At 53.2% G+C, this 15413-nt stretch overlaps 2 protein-coding genes across 4 annotated transcripts; both read left to right on the top strand.

The window, feature by feature from the left end:
- The first annotated feature begins 573 nt into the window (after window positions 1–573).
- Window positions 574–9954, top strand: MRI1 (methylthioribose-1-phosphate isomerase 1). 3 transcript variants are annotated; one of them, XR_006607630.1, is made up of 8 exons: window positions 574–807; window positions 884–1122; window positions 1934–2109; window positions 3193–3369; window positions 3448–3672; window positions 5376–5505; window positions 7593–7648; window positions 9872–9954. XR_006607630.1 is itself a non-coding variant. In XM_013054101.2 (7 exons), exons 1-6 carry the CDS (start codon window positions 676–678, stop codon window positions 5501–5503), a joined length of 1077 nt encoding a protein of 358 aa, XP_012909555.1. In that variant the 5' UTR covers window positions 574–675; the 3' UTR covers window positions 5504–5505; window positions 5952–6269. The 3 variants fall into 3 exon arrangements, 2 of the variants coding, with proteins under 2 accessions (XP_012909555.1, XP_044939110.1); XM_013054101.2 differs by lacking the exons at window positions 7593–7648; window positions 9872–9954 and adding an exon at window positions 5952–6269; XM_045083175.1 differs by lacking the exons at window positions 7593–7648; window positions 9872–9954 and having other exon boundaries at window positions 5242–5376.
- Window positions 7064–10317, top strand: CUNH19orf53 (chromosome unknown C19orf53 homolog). The gene is made up of 3 exons (XM_004748277.3): window positions 7064–7515; window positions 7593–7648; window positions 9872–10317. Exons 1-3 carry the CDS (start codon window positions 7419–7421, stop codon window positions 10013–10015), a joined length of 297 nt encoding a protein of 98 aa, XP_004748334.1. The 5' UTR covers window positions 7064–7418; the 3' UTR covers window positions 10016–10317.
- The last annotated feature ends 5096 nt before the right edge of the window (window positions 10318–15413 follow it).

The raw sequence follows: 15413 nt of genomic DNA, 5'->3' as shown, positions 1-15413 counted from the left end.
GAGCAGAAAATGGCTCAGAAACAGCAGGCCAGCCGTGCCAGCCTGCCACCTTCTCCCAAACTGTGGAAAATGAAGATCATTTAACAAAAATTGATGGGCTATTTACAGTGTGCTGGCCACTAACCTAGGCCCTGGGGATACAGTGGGATACCAGACACGCTGCCCTCTCAGGGCTGAGGTTCTGGCCAGATTCTTATTGGCCTTGTCCCTCAGGGGAGATGGTGGCCCCAGTGGCCACCAGCCCACCAGCCTTTGCTCCCAGCTGGGTTGGGAGGTTTCAGGGCAACAGTAAGACCCCTTGGTCCTTGGAATCCCCCAATTCGGGCCTTTCTCTACTTGAGACCACCTTCAGCACTCGCTCTGGCCAAAGTCAGGCGCCTAAGGGTGACTTGGGGGATCATGCTATGATTCTGGCTGGCTGAACACAGGGCCCAAAATCCAGGAGTTGCCCCATAAAAGCTGCCATCCGTGCTTTTCAGGACGCTACTAACTACCCGGAGTCCACAGGGAAAGTAAGGAAGGGTTAGTCACGTGGACGGAGGGTCCCGTAGATTTGCTGTGCGCATGCGCCTCCTAGGGGGCGGTGCGTCGGCCCCGCCCCCTCTTCTAGGCTCGTCTCGCGTGCGCGGGTCCCCTTCACTGATTCTTGAGCGGCCGTGTGCGAGGAGCGATACCATGTCCCTGGAGGCGATTCGCTACTCTCGGGGCTCCCTGAAGATCCTCGACCAGCTGCTCCTGCCCCAGCACAGCCGCTACGAGGCAGTGGGGTCCGTGCGCCAGGCCTGGGAGGCCATCCGCGCCATGAAGGTGGGGCCGTACGGCGGAGCTGCGGGGCCTGGGTGGGAGGTGGCGACCCCGCTTGACGCCAGGATCCCCCCTCCAGGTGCGGGGTGCCCCGGCCATCGCGCTCGTGGGCTGCCTCAGCCTCGCCGTGGAGCTGCAGGCGGGCGCGGGGGGACCGGGACTCGCCGCGCTGGTGGCTTTCGTGCGCGACGCGCTGAGCTTCCTGGTCACCGCCCGGCCCACCGCCGTCAACATGGCCCGCGCTGCCCGCCACCTGGTCGAGACCGCAGCCCTGGAGGCTGAACGCGAGGGCGCCACGGAGGAGGCGGTCCGGGAGAGGTAGGGGGACCCTGTGGCAGGCGCTGCTCTGCGTAGAGGCTATTAACTCATTTCTTCGAGACCGACCCGTTTTACACTAGGGAAACTGAGGCATGGCACATCAGTCCAGGGCCACACAAGCAGGACCAAGAGTCCACCCCAGGTGGCTGGGACCCAAGATCTTTGCTTTCAATCCCTTGACTCTGCCTCACCAGAACACGCCCAGCCCCTTCTGCCTTAAAGGTCCTTTTCAGAGCCGTTTCATTCTTCTGGTTTCTGCTTTTGAGGAATTTTGTTTCCAGTTCTGATCTCTTCCCTGCCCTTTTGTTTTTCCACTCTGCTCTGCTCGAGCTAAGTGATTATCTTCGTGTTCCTTGACCCCACCAAGCTTACTCCTGTCTCAGGGCCTTTGCACGTGCTGTCTCTGCAGGCTGGCAATGCACAGAGCCAACTCCATCAGGTTTCTGATTTCTGTCTTCCCCAAGCCCTCATGTAACCCAGCTCACCACCCCTGCTCTGTCCCCTGATTCTCCTTCACTTTATTAACTGTTCACCGCCTGACTTCCCCACCCTACTGTGAGCTCCACAGGGGGGCAGAGATTTTTATCCTGTTCATTGCTGTGCTGCCCCACACATGAGATAAATGTGTTGTGTGGTGGGCAAATGGTGTGACAGGTGACAAGGGCAGAAGAGTGTAGGCCCCATAGCCTGGACATAGCCTGGAGAGGCTTTAAGCCAGAGGGCTCCTGCACAGTAGCATTGGCCAGGAGGAGGGATTTACCTGGGCCCCAAGGCCTGGTGGCTGGTGCTGAGAGCCCCTTGTCGGCCCCAGAGTGATCCGCTGTGCTGAGGACATGCTGGAGAAAGACCTCAAGGACAATCGGAGCATCGGGGACCTAGGAGCCCACCATCTCCTGGAGCGGGCAGCTCCTGGGGGTGGCAAGGTGACCGTGCTGACCCACTGTAACACTGGCGCACTGGCCACTGCTGGCTATGGCACAGCTCTGGGTGAGTGGGCATCCATGGGAGTGGGGATGGGCCCTTTTTGGATGCTAGAGAAAGAAACCCTAACCACTTTACCCAGCAAAATGATGTGAATTTACTCTTGTACACAGGTGCTTAGGGCCTTAGCTTTAGGTATGGCTGGGTCCAGGGATCAAAGAGTGGCATCAGGATCCATCTGTCCCTGTTCCTAAATTCTGCCCTCCAGGGCGGCATCATTCTTATGCTCCACAGGTCAGCAGGAAGGTTGCTGGGATTCAGATCATGAAAAGTCGAGGCTCTTTATGCTGACAGTGCAGAAAAGGCTCCTCATATCTCAGGAGCTTTGATGGGGTCATTTGCCTTTCTAGGATCAATCAGTCCAGCCCAAGCCGTGTGCCTAGAGAATGGGAGGATGCAAGGGCTGAGAAGGGAGGGGTCCCCCAAAAGAAAGATTGGGCTAGCCCTGCCTTTGTGCCTGGGGACTGAGGCCTTGATGGCAAGACACTGATTTATTCACTCAACAAACGTCAATGAAGAACCAGGGTGCCCCACCATTCCTGCAGACATGCAGGAATTCCTCCATTCATTCAGCACTTAGTAAGCACCTACTGTGTGCCAGGCACAGTTCTGGGCACCGGGGACCCACCAGTGGACACAGTAGACAAAATCTCTGCCCCGAGGAATAGGAAAGTAGGAGGAACAAACACAACCAGTCAATAACTGTGTGTACTGTGTTCACAGGTGATAAGTACTAAAGAGAAAGAGCCAGGAAGGGGTCAGAGGTGTGGGGTTTGCTGTGGGAGAGCGAGGTATCAGGGAAGGCCTCACCAAGATGTTCTCTGAGCACCCACATACTTGGCAGAGGGAACAGCTACTGCAGGCGCCTGGGGATGGGACTGTGCCTGGTGAGCCTTTGGCGAACCGTGCTGATGTTTTATTTATTTATTCTGAGAGAGAGACAGCAGGGAGGCAGAGCGAGAGAGAATTAACACAGGGCTCGATTCCACGACCCTGAGATCCCAACCTGATCCCAGGTGCCCCTGTGCTGTGCTTCTCGTGTGTCGCCCTCCGTCTCATCCTGATGTCCTGGTGGGCCGGGCCCCACAGGTGTGATCCGCTCACTGCATACCCTGGGCCGTCTGGATCATGCCTTCTGCACAGAGACCCGGCCCTACAACCAGGGAGCCCGGCTGACTGCCTTCGAGCTGGTGTACGAGCAGATCCCCGCCACCCTCATTGCCGACAGCATGGCAGCAGCTGCCATGGCCCACCGGGGCGTGTCAGGTCAGTAGGCACGGCACCAGTGGGCAGGGCTCCAAGTGTCCCAGGCCAGGTTATGACCCCCAGCATCTTGCTCCCTAGCTGTCGTCGTGGGAGCCGACCGGGTGGTTGCCAATGGTGACACAGCCAACAAGGTGGGCACCTACCAGCTGGCCATCGCTGCCAAGCACCACGGCATCCCCTTCTATGTGGCTGCCCCCAGCTCCTCGTGCGACCTCCATCTGGAGTCGGGCAGGGAAATCGTCATTGAGGAGCGCCCGGGGCAGGAGCTGACTGATGTCAACGGGGTCAGGATTGCAGCCCCTGGTAAGCTCTCCCTTTATAGGGGGTCACACAGCACCTGGACACCTCCCCTTAGGCACTGTGGCCCCTTCCCAGGGTCTGGTGGATCTAGGGTAGAATCAGCCTTCTGGGGCCTAAAGCTCTCCTTCCAGCCATTTCTTAGAACAGAAACATCTTGAAGGTCAGACTCAAGGTCAGAGTGTAAAACTAGTGAGTTAGGAGACTGAGGGCAAGTTGTTCATCTGGGCTTCCTCCCGTGAAGAAGTAAGAATATTGTCTCACCTAGTGCCTATGGAGAGTCACTGATGTTCTCAGCTTCCCCGTGCCACCCGCCTGCCATGCGCAAGATGCCTGACTTCTGTCATCCCCCAGGGCCTCAGTGTTCACATCTGTAAAATGAGCTCTTTTTCTTTTTTTTTTTTTTTTTGAGAGTTTATTTATTTATTTGACAGACAAAAATCACAAGTAGGCTGAGAGGCAGGGAGAGAGAGAGAGGTGGAAGCAAGCTCCCCACTGAGCAGAGAGCCCGATGCGTGGCTCCATCCCAGGACCCTGGGATCATGACCTGAGCCGAAGGCAGAGGCTTTAACCCACTGAGCCACCCAGGCGCCCCTGTAAGATGAGCTCTTACCACCACCCAGCTCACAAAGCCCGGGGCTGTCAGTGAGTTCATCCACGTGACGTGGAGGACAGTGCCTGACCCTTGCTTAGCACTCATTAGATAGTAACAATTATGACGGAAAATACTTTTATAAAAAGGACCAGTTAAGATCCTCAAGTGCTGAAAATACTGTGGAGCTGCCACCCGACTCCCAAGTATGTATGGAGCAACAGCAAAAATCACAGTACACAACTAAGTGGAGGGAAGTCCTAACATCCTGTTGTTTTGTGCTCCCAATTTCTTAACAGTGTTTTAAAAACAGATATATTAATTCTATAAATTTTTTTCCTTCATTTTGTTTTTGGTGCCCTTGCTTTCCTGGAGGCATATGAGCACTGGCCAAAATCACTGTGAGTAGAGAAAACAGGCCACCATTTTGCAGCCTGTTGTGTAGAAGGTTGGTACTCACTCAGCAAATATTTTTGAGTACATGGCCGAGGTGTGCTAGGGCGCTGGGGATACGGGAGTGAAAAAGATGGAAATGCCTCTGCACTCGCAGAGCTGACAATCCAGTGAGGGTGGGGGTTAGGGTTAAACAAACAAGATAAATAACAAAACCGCTGTGTATGTTAGAAGTGGATTATGAGCGCAGGAGAAATGAACAAGGTGAGGATGGGCATGGGAAGTGTCCATGAGGGGAGATTTAGACAGTGATTGGAGAAGTCCTCTCTGGGAAGGGGACATTTAAGCAAAGACCTAAAGGAAATGAAACCGTGAGTCACGTCCCTACTGGAGGCAAAGGGGACTGCCTGTGCAAAGGCTCTGAGGTGGGTTCTTAGAGCTTCTTACAAAGATCGTTGGAGCAGGCAAAAGTGGGATAGATGTCTCTAAGTGTTCCAAGCCTTCTTGGACAGTGACGGCCCAGGAATGGTGGGGAGCAGGGTCTGAACTGGATAGTAGGGACTAAAGCCCCATGTAATGCCTTCATGCAGTTAGAGAATGAGCCATCCCAGATTCTCAAGGATTCCCCAACTCATGAACCACCATGGAGGAGACAGGTGACAAGAGCTTGAGAACTTCTCACACAGCCACATACCTGCCTTCTTGCCTCCCCGTTCTCCTGCAGGCATTGGGGTTTGGAATCCTGCCTTCGATGTCACCCCCCATGAGCTCATCACCGGTGGCATCATCACAGAGCTGGGGGTCTTCGCTCCCAAGGAGCTCCGGGCAGCCCTAAGTACCACCGTCTCCTGAGGGTAGGGACCCTAGATGGACCCCAGAAGCAATCAACCTCACTCTCCATATCCTGCCCCCATTCCCTTAGGTTTTATAATAAACTTATTGAATGGCTTGCCCCTAAACTGACCTTCTTCCCACAACCACCCTTCTTCCTAGAGCAGGGAGAGCACACAGGGCCTTTGCATGACTCTTAAGAGCACTGTAACTGGATCCAGCCTGCCTCAACTTCAAAACCTGCCTCAGCCGCTTTCTCTACAGTGTGATCATGGCCAGGTCCCTTCACCTCTCGCACACCTTGGTATTCTCATTTATAAAATGGGGACAGTACTGCACTGCCCTCTTAGGTTGCTCCAGGGCCAGAACTAGGGCAGTGCTTGGGGTACGGAATTTTAGAGGGGACACTAAAAAGCCCAGTAAGCAAGATAATAGCTTCGTGAAATATTTTTTATTTTATTTTTTCTAGAGAAGAAGAGTGAAAGCACAAGTGGGGGTGGGGACAGAGAGAGGGAGAGAAGCAGAATCCGTGGTCAGCATGGGGGTCTAGACCTCAGACCCTGAGATCATGACCTGAGCTGATATCAAGAGTTGTATGCTTAACCAACTTGCCACTCAGGTACCTCTGATTCTATTTCTTTAATACTAATTTTTTTTTTTTTTTTAAGTAATCTCCACCCAAAATTGTGACTCAAACTGACAACCCCAAGATCAAGAGTCATGTGCTCCACTGAGGCAGCCAGGCATCCCTAAAATTGTATTTTTCTTAAAGGCTTTTTAATTTTTATTTTATTTTATTTTAAGATTTTGTTTATTTATTTGACAGGCAGAGATAGATAGGCTGAGATAAGTAGGCTGAGAGGCAGGCAGAGAGAGAGGAGGAAGCAGGCTCCCTGCTGAGCAGAGAGCCCAATGTGGGGTTCGATCCCAGGACACTGGGATCATGACCTGAGCCGAAGGCAGAGGCTTTAACCCACTGAGCCACCCAGGTGCCCCTTAAAGGTTTTTTTAAATTTTTTAATTTTTATCTATTTTTTTTAAAAGATTTTATTTATTTATTTGACAAACAAGAGATCACAAGTAGGCAGAGAGAGAGGGGAAGCAGGCTCATTGCTGAGCGGAGAGCCTGATGCGGGGCTCCATCCCAGAACCCTGAGATCATGACCTGAGCCGAAGGCAGAGGCTTCGGCCCACTGAGCCCCCCGGGTAGCCCCACAGATTTTATTTTTTTAAAGATTTTTAAAAATTTATTTGACAGAGATACACAGAGGGAGCACAGGCAGAGTGGGAGAGGGAGAAGCAGATTCCCGGCTAAGTAGAGGACGCCATCCTGATCGTGACCTGAGCGACCCTGGCGCTCCTAAAATTTTATTTTATTTTATTTTTTTTTTAGATTTTATTTTATTTATTTATTTGTGAGAGAAAGAGCGCACAAGCAGGCAGAGGCAGAGAGACGGAGGCTCCCCTCCAAGCAAGGAGCTGGATACGAGACTCGATTCCAGGACCCTGGGATCATGACCTGAGTTGAAGGCAGCGGCTTAACTGACTGAGCCACCCAGACGTCCCCTAAAATTTTATTTTTAAATATTGAGAAAACTATATCAATTATTGAATTTCAGGCACCCTTAAAGTATGCACCAGTGACTGCCTCAGTCGCCTCACCCTAGTCCTAAATTTTGTGTACGAAGGGCATAAAACTACGCTTTACAAAACAAACGAGCTCTTCGTAAATGTTATCTTAATATTATAACCTTGACTTGGAAGTTTTTGCGAAGGTTTGTGTTATCGGCTGCTATGGGTGCTTAACCCCAGTAATGCTTTGCCACGTTGTGTCCCGTGAGCCTTTGCGCCCCGCGTCCCCACTGTATCCCATCGTGCCCTGCGCATTCCGGGTGCGATTGCGTACAGTCCCGCCTTTTCCGGCGCATCCTGAATCATGGCGCAGGGACAGCGCAAGTTCCAAGCACGGAAGCCGGCGAAGAGCAAAGCAGCTGCAGCGGCCTCCGAGCGCAACCGGGGCCCGAGGAAGGGTGGTGAGGAGCTGTCAGGGGTCTGGGGGGCGAGGAGGGCCTAGGGCTCCCCAGCCTTACGCAACTGCGTCTCTTCTTAGGTCGTGTAATCGCCCCGAAGAAGGCGCGCATCGTGCAGCAGCAAAAGCTCAAGAAGGTGAGTGGGGGTGCGCGAGCGGCCAGGGAAGGATCCTGGAGGCGGGTACCTGCACCCGGTGGAGGAGCCTGGAGAACTCAGGTCTCCGAGTCTCAGTTTTGACCCCTGTGTCATGGGTACATCACATACCACATTCAGCGGGCCTCAGAGGAGCAAGGCCCGCAGAAAGTCTAAACGCACGTTAGCAGCTGTCGCTCTTATCGTTGTTTAAAAGAAGTCCGGACGGGAGGTGGCGTGGCAAAGTCGAAACCGCATCTTTGCAGAAAGGCAGTGCTGCGTGCGGTGGAAGCCCTATCAACAGCTAGTATTTGTTTTTGCTTTTGTTTTTAAGATTTTATTTATTTATTTGACAGCGAAAGAGGGAAGAACACAAGCAGGGGGAGGGAGGGAGATGCAGGCCTCCCGCTGAGCAGGGAGCCGGATGTGGGGCTGGATCCCAGGACCCCGGGATCATGACCCGAGCAGAAGGCAGACGCCCCATGACTGAGCCACCCAGGCGCCCCAACAGCTAGTATTTCTTCACCCTGAGTCTCTTAACCTGTAAAATGGTCATAGTAATAACACCTTTCTCCCACAGTGGTAAGGATTTAATGCCATGGGGCACTTGTAAAGCGCCAAGAACAGCACAGGACACAAATGAACGTTACTTGCGTTGGTTGTCATTTTTGTGGTTGTGTTTAAATGCAGCTACTTTACATAGGTGGGTAGGGTTGACTTTATAAAGAAGTTTAAGGAGATTTGAAACTGGTTTTACTGGAGTCAGATTTGAGTTCAAATTGTACTCCACCCTACCTAATATGTAATCTTGAGCAAATTCTTAAAGTTTCTCCCAGAGCCTTGGTTTTCTGAGACCTGGGTACGCAGAAATCTGCTTACCTCCATTTGGCTGCGAGAGGCGGGCTGAACATCTTCAAAACGAAGCTCCTGATCCCTCTCCTTCCCCGACATGACCCTGCCACAGTCTTGATTCAGGAAGATTCTGTCCTTCGAGATCATCCAAGATTCTCTCCTTCTCTGACCTCTGTGTATCATCTCATCCTTTCTGTGTTTGGTATTAGTCTAGAATCCACCCATTTACCGCCTACCTTGTCCCACCCCATCCACTACCACCTGGACCAATGTGGGGACATCCTTCCTGAGCCCCTGCCTCCTCCCACAGCGGCCAGAGGGCGCCAGTGAGCCCCCAGGTCTGGTCCTCTTCTCAACCAGCTGAGCCACTCAGGTGCCCCCTGGTCCTCTTCTCAGAGCCTTCAATGTTTCCCACCTCAAGAAAAGCCCAGATCTTCTCCGTGGCCCGCAAGGCCCTGCGTGATCTGCCCTTGTCACCTCCCTGCCCTCCTCCCGCTCTTCCCCTTGCTCCCTGGTCCCTTAACAGAGTTCTTATTCCCACCTCAGCACTTTGGTACCAGCTGTTTCCTCTGCCCAGATTCTTCCAGAAATCCACACAGCTCCCTTTCTCAGTCTAGTCTGACTGCAGGCAATGCTTCTGAGCAGCTGTCCCCAGTAACACGCACCCCTCACTCGTTATCCTGTGTTCTTTCTTGGCTAGCAGCGCTTACCTTCACTTTAACCTAGCAAATCATGGGCATGTATGTCGTCTCATACACGCTGAGTGCCAGTTTCCAGAGGGCAGAGATTTTTCTGTTTTGTTTGTTTTCTGTTGTGTTTCCTGCACCCAGTTATGTGACCGTCATGGTGGTCATAGTTGTGGGAACTCATAGGCTGGACAGGGAGGTTTGGGAAATATGATTAAACTACCACTTTTGGACCCAAACCCCTGTGCCTTTGCTTGTTCACATCTTTGTGTCTCAGAGCCCCAGTCCGCCATCTGCCAGGCAGAGATGACATGGGCAGGCAGGGACTGCTGCCTGGAAGCTGAGACCGAAGGCTCTGGGCATGCTCCAGTCTCCCTTCCCTCACTTGCTTGGGGAGGCCTGGGCAAATGCCTCCTCACTACAGGAACCTGTTTCTCCATCTGTAAAATGGGGCTGAGCGGAGGTTTAGAAGCTGAGGTCCAGAGACAAGAACAGGATTTTTTCTGTGTAACGCCCCCAAAGAGTGCAGGGCAGAAGCAGGACTTAAACCCCAGACCCTCAGACACTGTTTCGGGGGGAGTTGCTCATCAGCCCCCTGTGCACTCAGCAGAGAGAGCATGGCGCGTTAGGCGCTCCCCTCCGTCCACCTCAGGTCCCAGTCTCAGTGCCCTGTGGTTGCCCCTCACAGGACCTGGAGGTCGGGATCCGGAAGAAGATTGAACACGATGTGGTAATGAAAGCCTGCAGCAGCCTGCCCAAGAGGCTGGCACTGGTGAAGGCCTCTGCCAAGAAGGAGGCAGCCTCTTCCTCCTCCACCAAGACGCCTTCCTAAGGACATCAGCCCATTGGAGGCCGTCGACACAGCCTCCATGCTCAGCCCTCTGCAGGGGACCCAACAGGTGGCACCGCAAGGAGGAGCTGGGTTCCCCGGAGCCTTGGGTCACATGTACCTCAAGTTTCATTTGGGGTCCAGCCCATGAGCAGGTGATCAGCGGACCTGGAGTGGACTGGTCAGCTTCCCGGGGTGCCAGGGGCTGCAGAAGGAAAGGAAATGTTCAACTTCCTGCCTCCCCCTCCTCCGGTCTTGTATCCACTGGTTTAACCCAGAGCAATAAACCAGTGATTTCTTCTGCGTTCCCGTGCTCCTGGGAGTGGGCCAGTGCTGGGGCTGCGGACCAGGTGCCCCAGTTAGGTGAGTCCCATCAGTTTCCACCAGAGACCAGCCATGGGCCCAGGGAGGGACCAGTGGGCTTCTGCACCTTTGCCCCTCTGGTCTTGGGTGACCGCGCCAACCTCCTCACTTGCCTGCACACCATCAGCAGGCATGCCTGGGTCACCACCTCTACCCGAGATAAGCCAGGCGTCTTAGGGAGCCACTCTCCCATCCATAGGACAGATGCTGAAGCCACCCGGTAGGGGCTCAGTGCCAGTCTAACCAGGAGGTACGTGGGAACCGCTCGGGGCCACCTTGATCTTGAAAGCCCTAACAGCTTGTGTTCATGTAGTACCACCAGTAGTCCAGGCACTGTTCAAGTGTTTTCCACGCCACCTCAGCCCTTGTGATGCCCTGGTTAGGTCGTGTCGTCGACAGAGCAGAGATTTGTACAGCCACCAGCAGGGTCCCCGCTCCCCGCTGGCCAGCCGCTGTCTCTTCCCAGACCAAGATTCTGTCCTGCTTCTCCTAGGCCCCTCCATCATTGCTTGGTGGTGGTCTGCCGGAGTGAAATGTGCCTGAGATCAGCCAAGAAGCTGACAGCCTTCCTGCCCCAACCCCTGCTGGGGTGTGGGGAGTGGGTCATGGCTCAGGAATTAGGCCACAGTCAGGGTGACACTGAGCTGCTGCCTTGGGGGAGGTGGCGGCACCTGGGAGTGGCTGGCCCCCGGCCAGCGAACCCACCACAGATGGCTCTTCTGGTCCCACATGACGGTGGTCAAAGACTTCTGAACTACCAACATTTTTCTACAAGGTCGGGGATAACCACTGTTGAAAGCGCTTAGCCTAGAATTACTGCCTGCCCTGGCTGTTCCACTCCGAGGCACATGCCCAGAAGGGTTGAGAGCAGGGACTTGGCCAACAGCTGGTGCGGGCATGTTCACAGCAGTGTCAGTCACGGTCACCTAAAACTAGGAGCAACCCAGGTAGCCCTCAACAACACAGGGGGCGGGTGGCATGCGTATCTGCACTGGGACTATATGCTTCCTCGGTAAAGAGGTAGGAAGCTCTAATGTGCTACAATATGGATGCCCCCCAAGGATGTGCTGAATGAAAAGTCGGCCCCACAAGGCCATTGGCTGTAGGATTCCATTGATGTGAAATGTCCAGGCAAATCAACAGAGAGCAGACACTGACCTGGGGTAGTGGTGGGGTGTCCATGATTGATGCAATTGCTAATGGGTACTGGAGTCATGTTTTGGGTTTTTGGTGTTTTTTGTTTTGTTTTAAGATTTTTATTTATTTATTTGACAGAGTAAGAGAGGGAGAAGCAGGCTCCCCACTGAGCCTCTGTTTTCCGCTCAGGTCATGATCTCAGGGTCCTGGGTTTGGCCCCATATCGCGCTCTCTGCTCAGCAGGGAGCCTGCTTCCCCCTCTTTGTGCCTGCTTGTGATCTCTCTGTCAAAAAAAAAAAAAATGGTTTTCTACATACAGTGAGCAATTTCACACAATACGGATTTACATTTTGAAATACCAGAACTTTCAGCAGCTGTGCCCAAACCGATGGAAAGACTGTCCTGGAGTTTCCCCAGACCCAGTGCTCAGGTTTCAGCTGGGGTGGGCTTGGGGAAAGGAGCTGCAGGACTGGAGGGCAGGGCTGCGTTCAGGCGTGTGTCCTGCACACCCTTCCTTTAGCCCACTCAGGCAACCCCAATGCCTGTGCCATCTGCCCACAGCGCAGCAGCATCTCCCCTAAGCAGGCAGTGAGTAGCTTCTGCCTTTTGAGATGGACCCCCTCTGCCCACTGAGCAGATTGATTGTACACCTGTTCCGTGCCAGCCTCAGCAAGGGAGAGCTGAGGACTGGCATCCTAGTAGGGAAAACAGAAAACTGGGAAAGCCAGCCAAGGCTGCCCCCTGCAAAACAACCCCCCCTCCCACGCTTCTCTGTCTTGCCTCCTGCTATGGTTCCCTCCCCCTCCCGGACGTCCCCTCAGAGACCCTTCCTCTGCCCTCCCGCACCTCCACCCCCAGCAGTGGTCACTCCACATGGCTCTAGGCTTTTCTCTGGGTCTTTGTCCACCGCTGTGTCCCCAACACCTAGGACGGTGCAGGAGGTGCTTAATGAACAGGTGTTCATTGAATGAAGGAAGTTAAGAATTCTTTCCCTTTTTTTTGCGAGGAAAATTTTGCATTTCAATGAATCAGTTCTGATTATTCAGTGCATCATCTCTATGCAACACACCCTTCCGGGTTATCTGATTCATAGCATTGTCTTTGAAATCTCAGTTCTGTAAATTGTAAGCAACTGATAGCAATATAAAACCACTTATCTGTAGACATGCAAATTCCATTCTGGCCAGCAGAGGTCTCGTGGACAACCCTCCTCCACTACAGAAAAAAACAATTTGCCCCCATCTGCACGTTTATTTGCGCAAATAGTCTGATAATGTGAAGTGCCTGCTCTCCAGACTCTCTTTGAGCCGTATAACATCTGCCTCGTTCCCACGTGAGTTCAATAAAAATGTTAACCTGTGTCCATCTTTATGTGCCTGTGAGAATCATGATTATTCCCTCTTCTGGAAATTATTCGTTAACCTTTATCTGGAATCTCAGAAGAGCGAGCACTGGGACACGGTGAGCTCCAACTGTCTTCTGGTGCCTCCCTGGGCCACCAGGAGGCACAAGGAAACCAGGCCAACCCCACTGAGGCCAGTGGTGCCCAGATGGGCCAGGGACACCTGTAAACCACCTCCCTTTGTCCCTCTGACCCTCCGGATGACTTTTGAGGAGGACCCCAGGGGCGAGGAAGGGCATTCAGGCGCTACAGGTATGAGGTCTGGAATGTCAACCCACTTGTTCCCCCTTCTCCCCACCCCCTCGGCCTCCCCAAATAGCCTCACTGCCCTGCATGACTTTTCCCTCTATGCTTGTTCCTTCACCTGTCTACAGAAGCCCAGCACTGGGGCTGAAACCGAGAGCCCCAGACTCTGAAAAATACCTACACCTTGAGTGCAGTGCCAGTTTCGGCCCCTTCCTGGGTGTGTGATCTTCAGCAAGTCCTGTCACCTCTCTCAACTTCTGTTTGCCCATCTGTAAAATGGGGACCCTAACACCCCCTTGCTCAGTGTGGAGACTTCTGGAGCCTGAGGGCTGTGAGAGCTGCCTTTGTCCAGAGAGTGGAGAGCAAGACTAGCCACTCAGCCTGTCCTCTCTTGCCTGGCACACTGGCCCTCCCCACAGGGCCAGAGAAGTCACTAGATGTGGCTTTTTCAGCCTTTCCTCTCCTGCTTCCGCCATCCCCCTCCGCCTGAATGCCCACTTCTCCCAACGAGGCCCTGACGCTTAGCCCATGAACCTGTGTTCCGAAAGGGAAGAAACGAAAGAAGTAAATCTTGCCAGTTGGGCAGGCCAGAGGGGCTGCATCAGTCAGAACCAGGAAGCGAAACTGCCCGGGCTGGTTTCCTGCCTGAGTCAGCAAGGGCAGGGGTTGTGCGGGGGGCTGGCCAAAGACAGGAACCCTGGAAAGTTAGGGTGGGATGGCCACAAAGCTGCCAGCGGGGGGCTGTTCCCCTCCAACTGAGTCTCCAGGGCCACCCCATTTCCCATGCTTCTCAAGGACATGTGGGTTTGGGATCCGGAGCCTTGGATGCCTAGACAGTGAGCTCACAGAGGCCTGGCGGGGTAAACGTGGCTTCCATCTGCCTGCAGCCCAAGCTCTTTGGCTGCAGGGAGAAGGCAGGACATGTGGATGACTGGAATCCTGCTCCCAATCTCTCCTAACTAAAAGTGTTGTTAGGAGGAGATCTGGTCGAGAGAGACTCCCAGGGTCCTTTCTGACCTCATATATTCTCTGGAGATCACTGTGTGGCCTTGGGCAACTTTCTGACCTTCTCCGGGCCTCATTCCCCCTCATCCATAAAATCAGGAAAATGGAACAGAATGTTGGGGCTTCCCAAACTGCGTTTGATCCCTAGCCAATGTGACAGAACCAGCCCACCCACAGGGCTTGAATGCTGGCCCTATCTTTCCCCTGCTGGGGGCCTCGGGCATGTCACCTGACATTTCTGGGCCTGTTTTTTTCATCCCGGAGATGAGGATGTTGACAACGTTAACATCTATTGTTAGACAATAAACATCCTCACTCAGTGAAAGCCCAGTCCTGGTTCCTCCTAGGGTAGACAACAGAGCAGAGCAGCCTCCAGTGACTTCTCTGATTCAACATCTTAAGACACCCACTGAAGCATTCTCGGGGAACCGGGACCCAGGCTTAGCTGATAACAGCCATGCACCAGATGCTGAAGAGGACTGCTGGTAAGGGCAGCCCCGGGGTCCTGTTTGCGAGGGGAGCTGCTGACATGGGGGCTTTGCTGAAGTCCTTCCTACCTCTCCCCACACCCCAGTGACGCCTTCCCTATCAGTCCGTCTTTGCTGCCAATCCTTTGTAAGAAAGGCGCAGGGCAGTAAGTCTAGGGCTTCCTGGTCTGGGGGACTTCAAGCAAGCACTTCCCCTCCAAGCCTCAGTTTCCTCATCTGATGAATGGAGCCCGCGCTCTCCACTTTGCAGCACTGGTGGAAGGCTGAATCACAATAACACCAGGGAGCAGCGAGGGCACCACCGAAGCAGTCAGACGCCATTGCCATTATCCAAGTCCTTTCTGTCGCTGTCACTGTGGCGGGCTGTGTGGCAGGCTGTGCCTCAAGACCAAGCTGTCCAATAGAAGTTACAATGCAAGTCACATATACAGCTTTAAATGTCCTGATACCACATAAAATATAAAACATAAAAGGAAACAGGTAGAATTAATTTGAATAATGTATTTTATTTACCCAAACTTACCTAAAATATTATCTTTTTGATATGTAATCAATATAAAAATTGTCTTCAATATAAAAAATGCTTAATGAGCTATTTTACTTATTTTTTTCTTTTTGCCTACTTAGTCCTTGAAAATTCCATTTATAGCATAACCCAATTCGGCCCAGCTCAATTTCAAGGACTCAGAGGCCACCTGTGGTTAGTGGTGACGACGCGGGCCCCCCCCCCCCCCCCCCCCCCCCGCCCACAGCACAGGTT

This window comes from Mustela putorius, unplaced genomic scaffold (genome assembly GCF_011764305.1).
Source record: "Mustela putorius furo isolate JIRA1106 unplaced genomic scaffold, ASM1176430v1.1 tig00000095_pilon_pilon_pilon, whole genome shotgun sequence".
NCBI classification, from domain to species: Eukaryota; Metazoa; Chordata; class Mammalia; order Carnivora; family Mustelidae; genus Mustela; species Mustela putorius.
This window is presented reverse-complemented; position numbering and strand designations above follow the sequence as displayed.

Coding starts and splice junctions, on each gene's coding strand:
- MRI1 (XM_013054101.2), top strand. CDS start 676: ATGTCCCTGGAGGCGATTCGCTACTCTCGGGGCTCCCTGAAGATCCTC. Junction 1,123..1,933: donor GAGGAGGCGGTCCGGGAGAG/GTAGGGGGACCC, acceptor TGTCGGCCCCAG/AGTGATCCGCTGTGCTGAGG. Junction 3,673..5,375: donor GGTCAGGATTGCAGCCCCTG/GTAAGCTCTCCC, acceptor GTTCTCCTGCAG/GCATTGGGGTTTGGAATCCT.
- CUNH19orf53 (XM_004748277.3), top strand. CDS start 7,419: ATGGCGCAGGGACAGCGCAAGTTCCAAGCACGGAAGCCGGCGAAGAGC. Junction 7,516..7,592: donor CCGGGGCCCGAGGAAGGGTG/GTGAGGAGCTGT, acceptor GTCTCTTCTTAG/GTCGTGTAATCGCCCCGAAG. Junction 7,649..9,871: donor AGCAGCAAAAGCTCAAGAAG/GTGAGTGGGGGT, acceptor TGCCCCTCACAG/GACCTGGAGGTCGGGATCCG.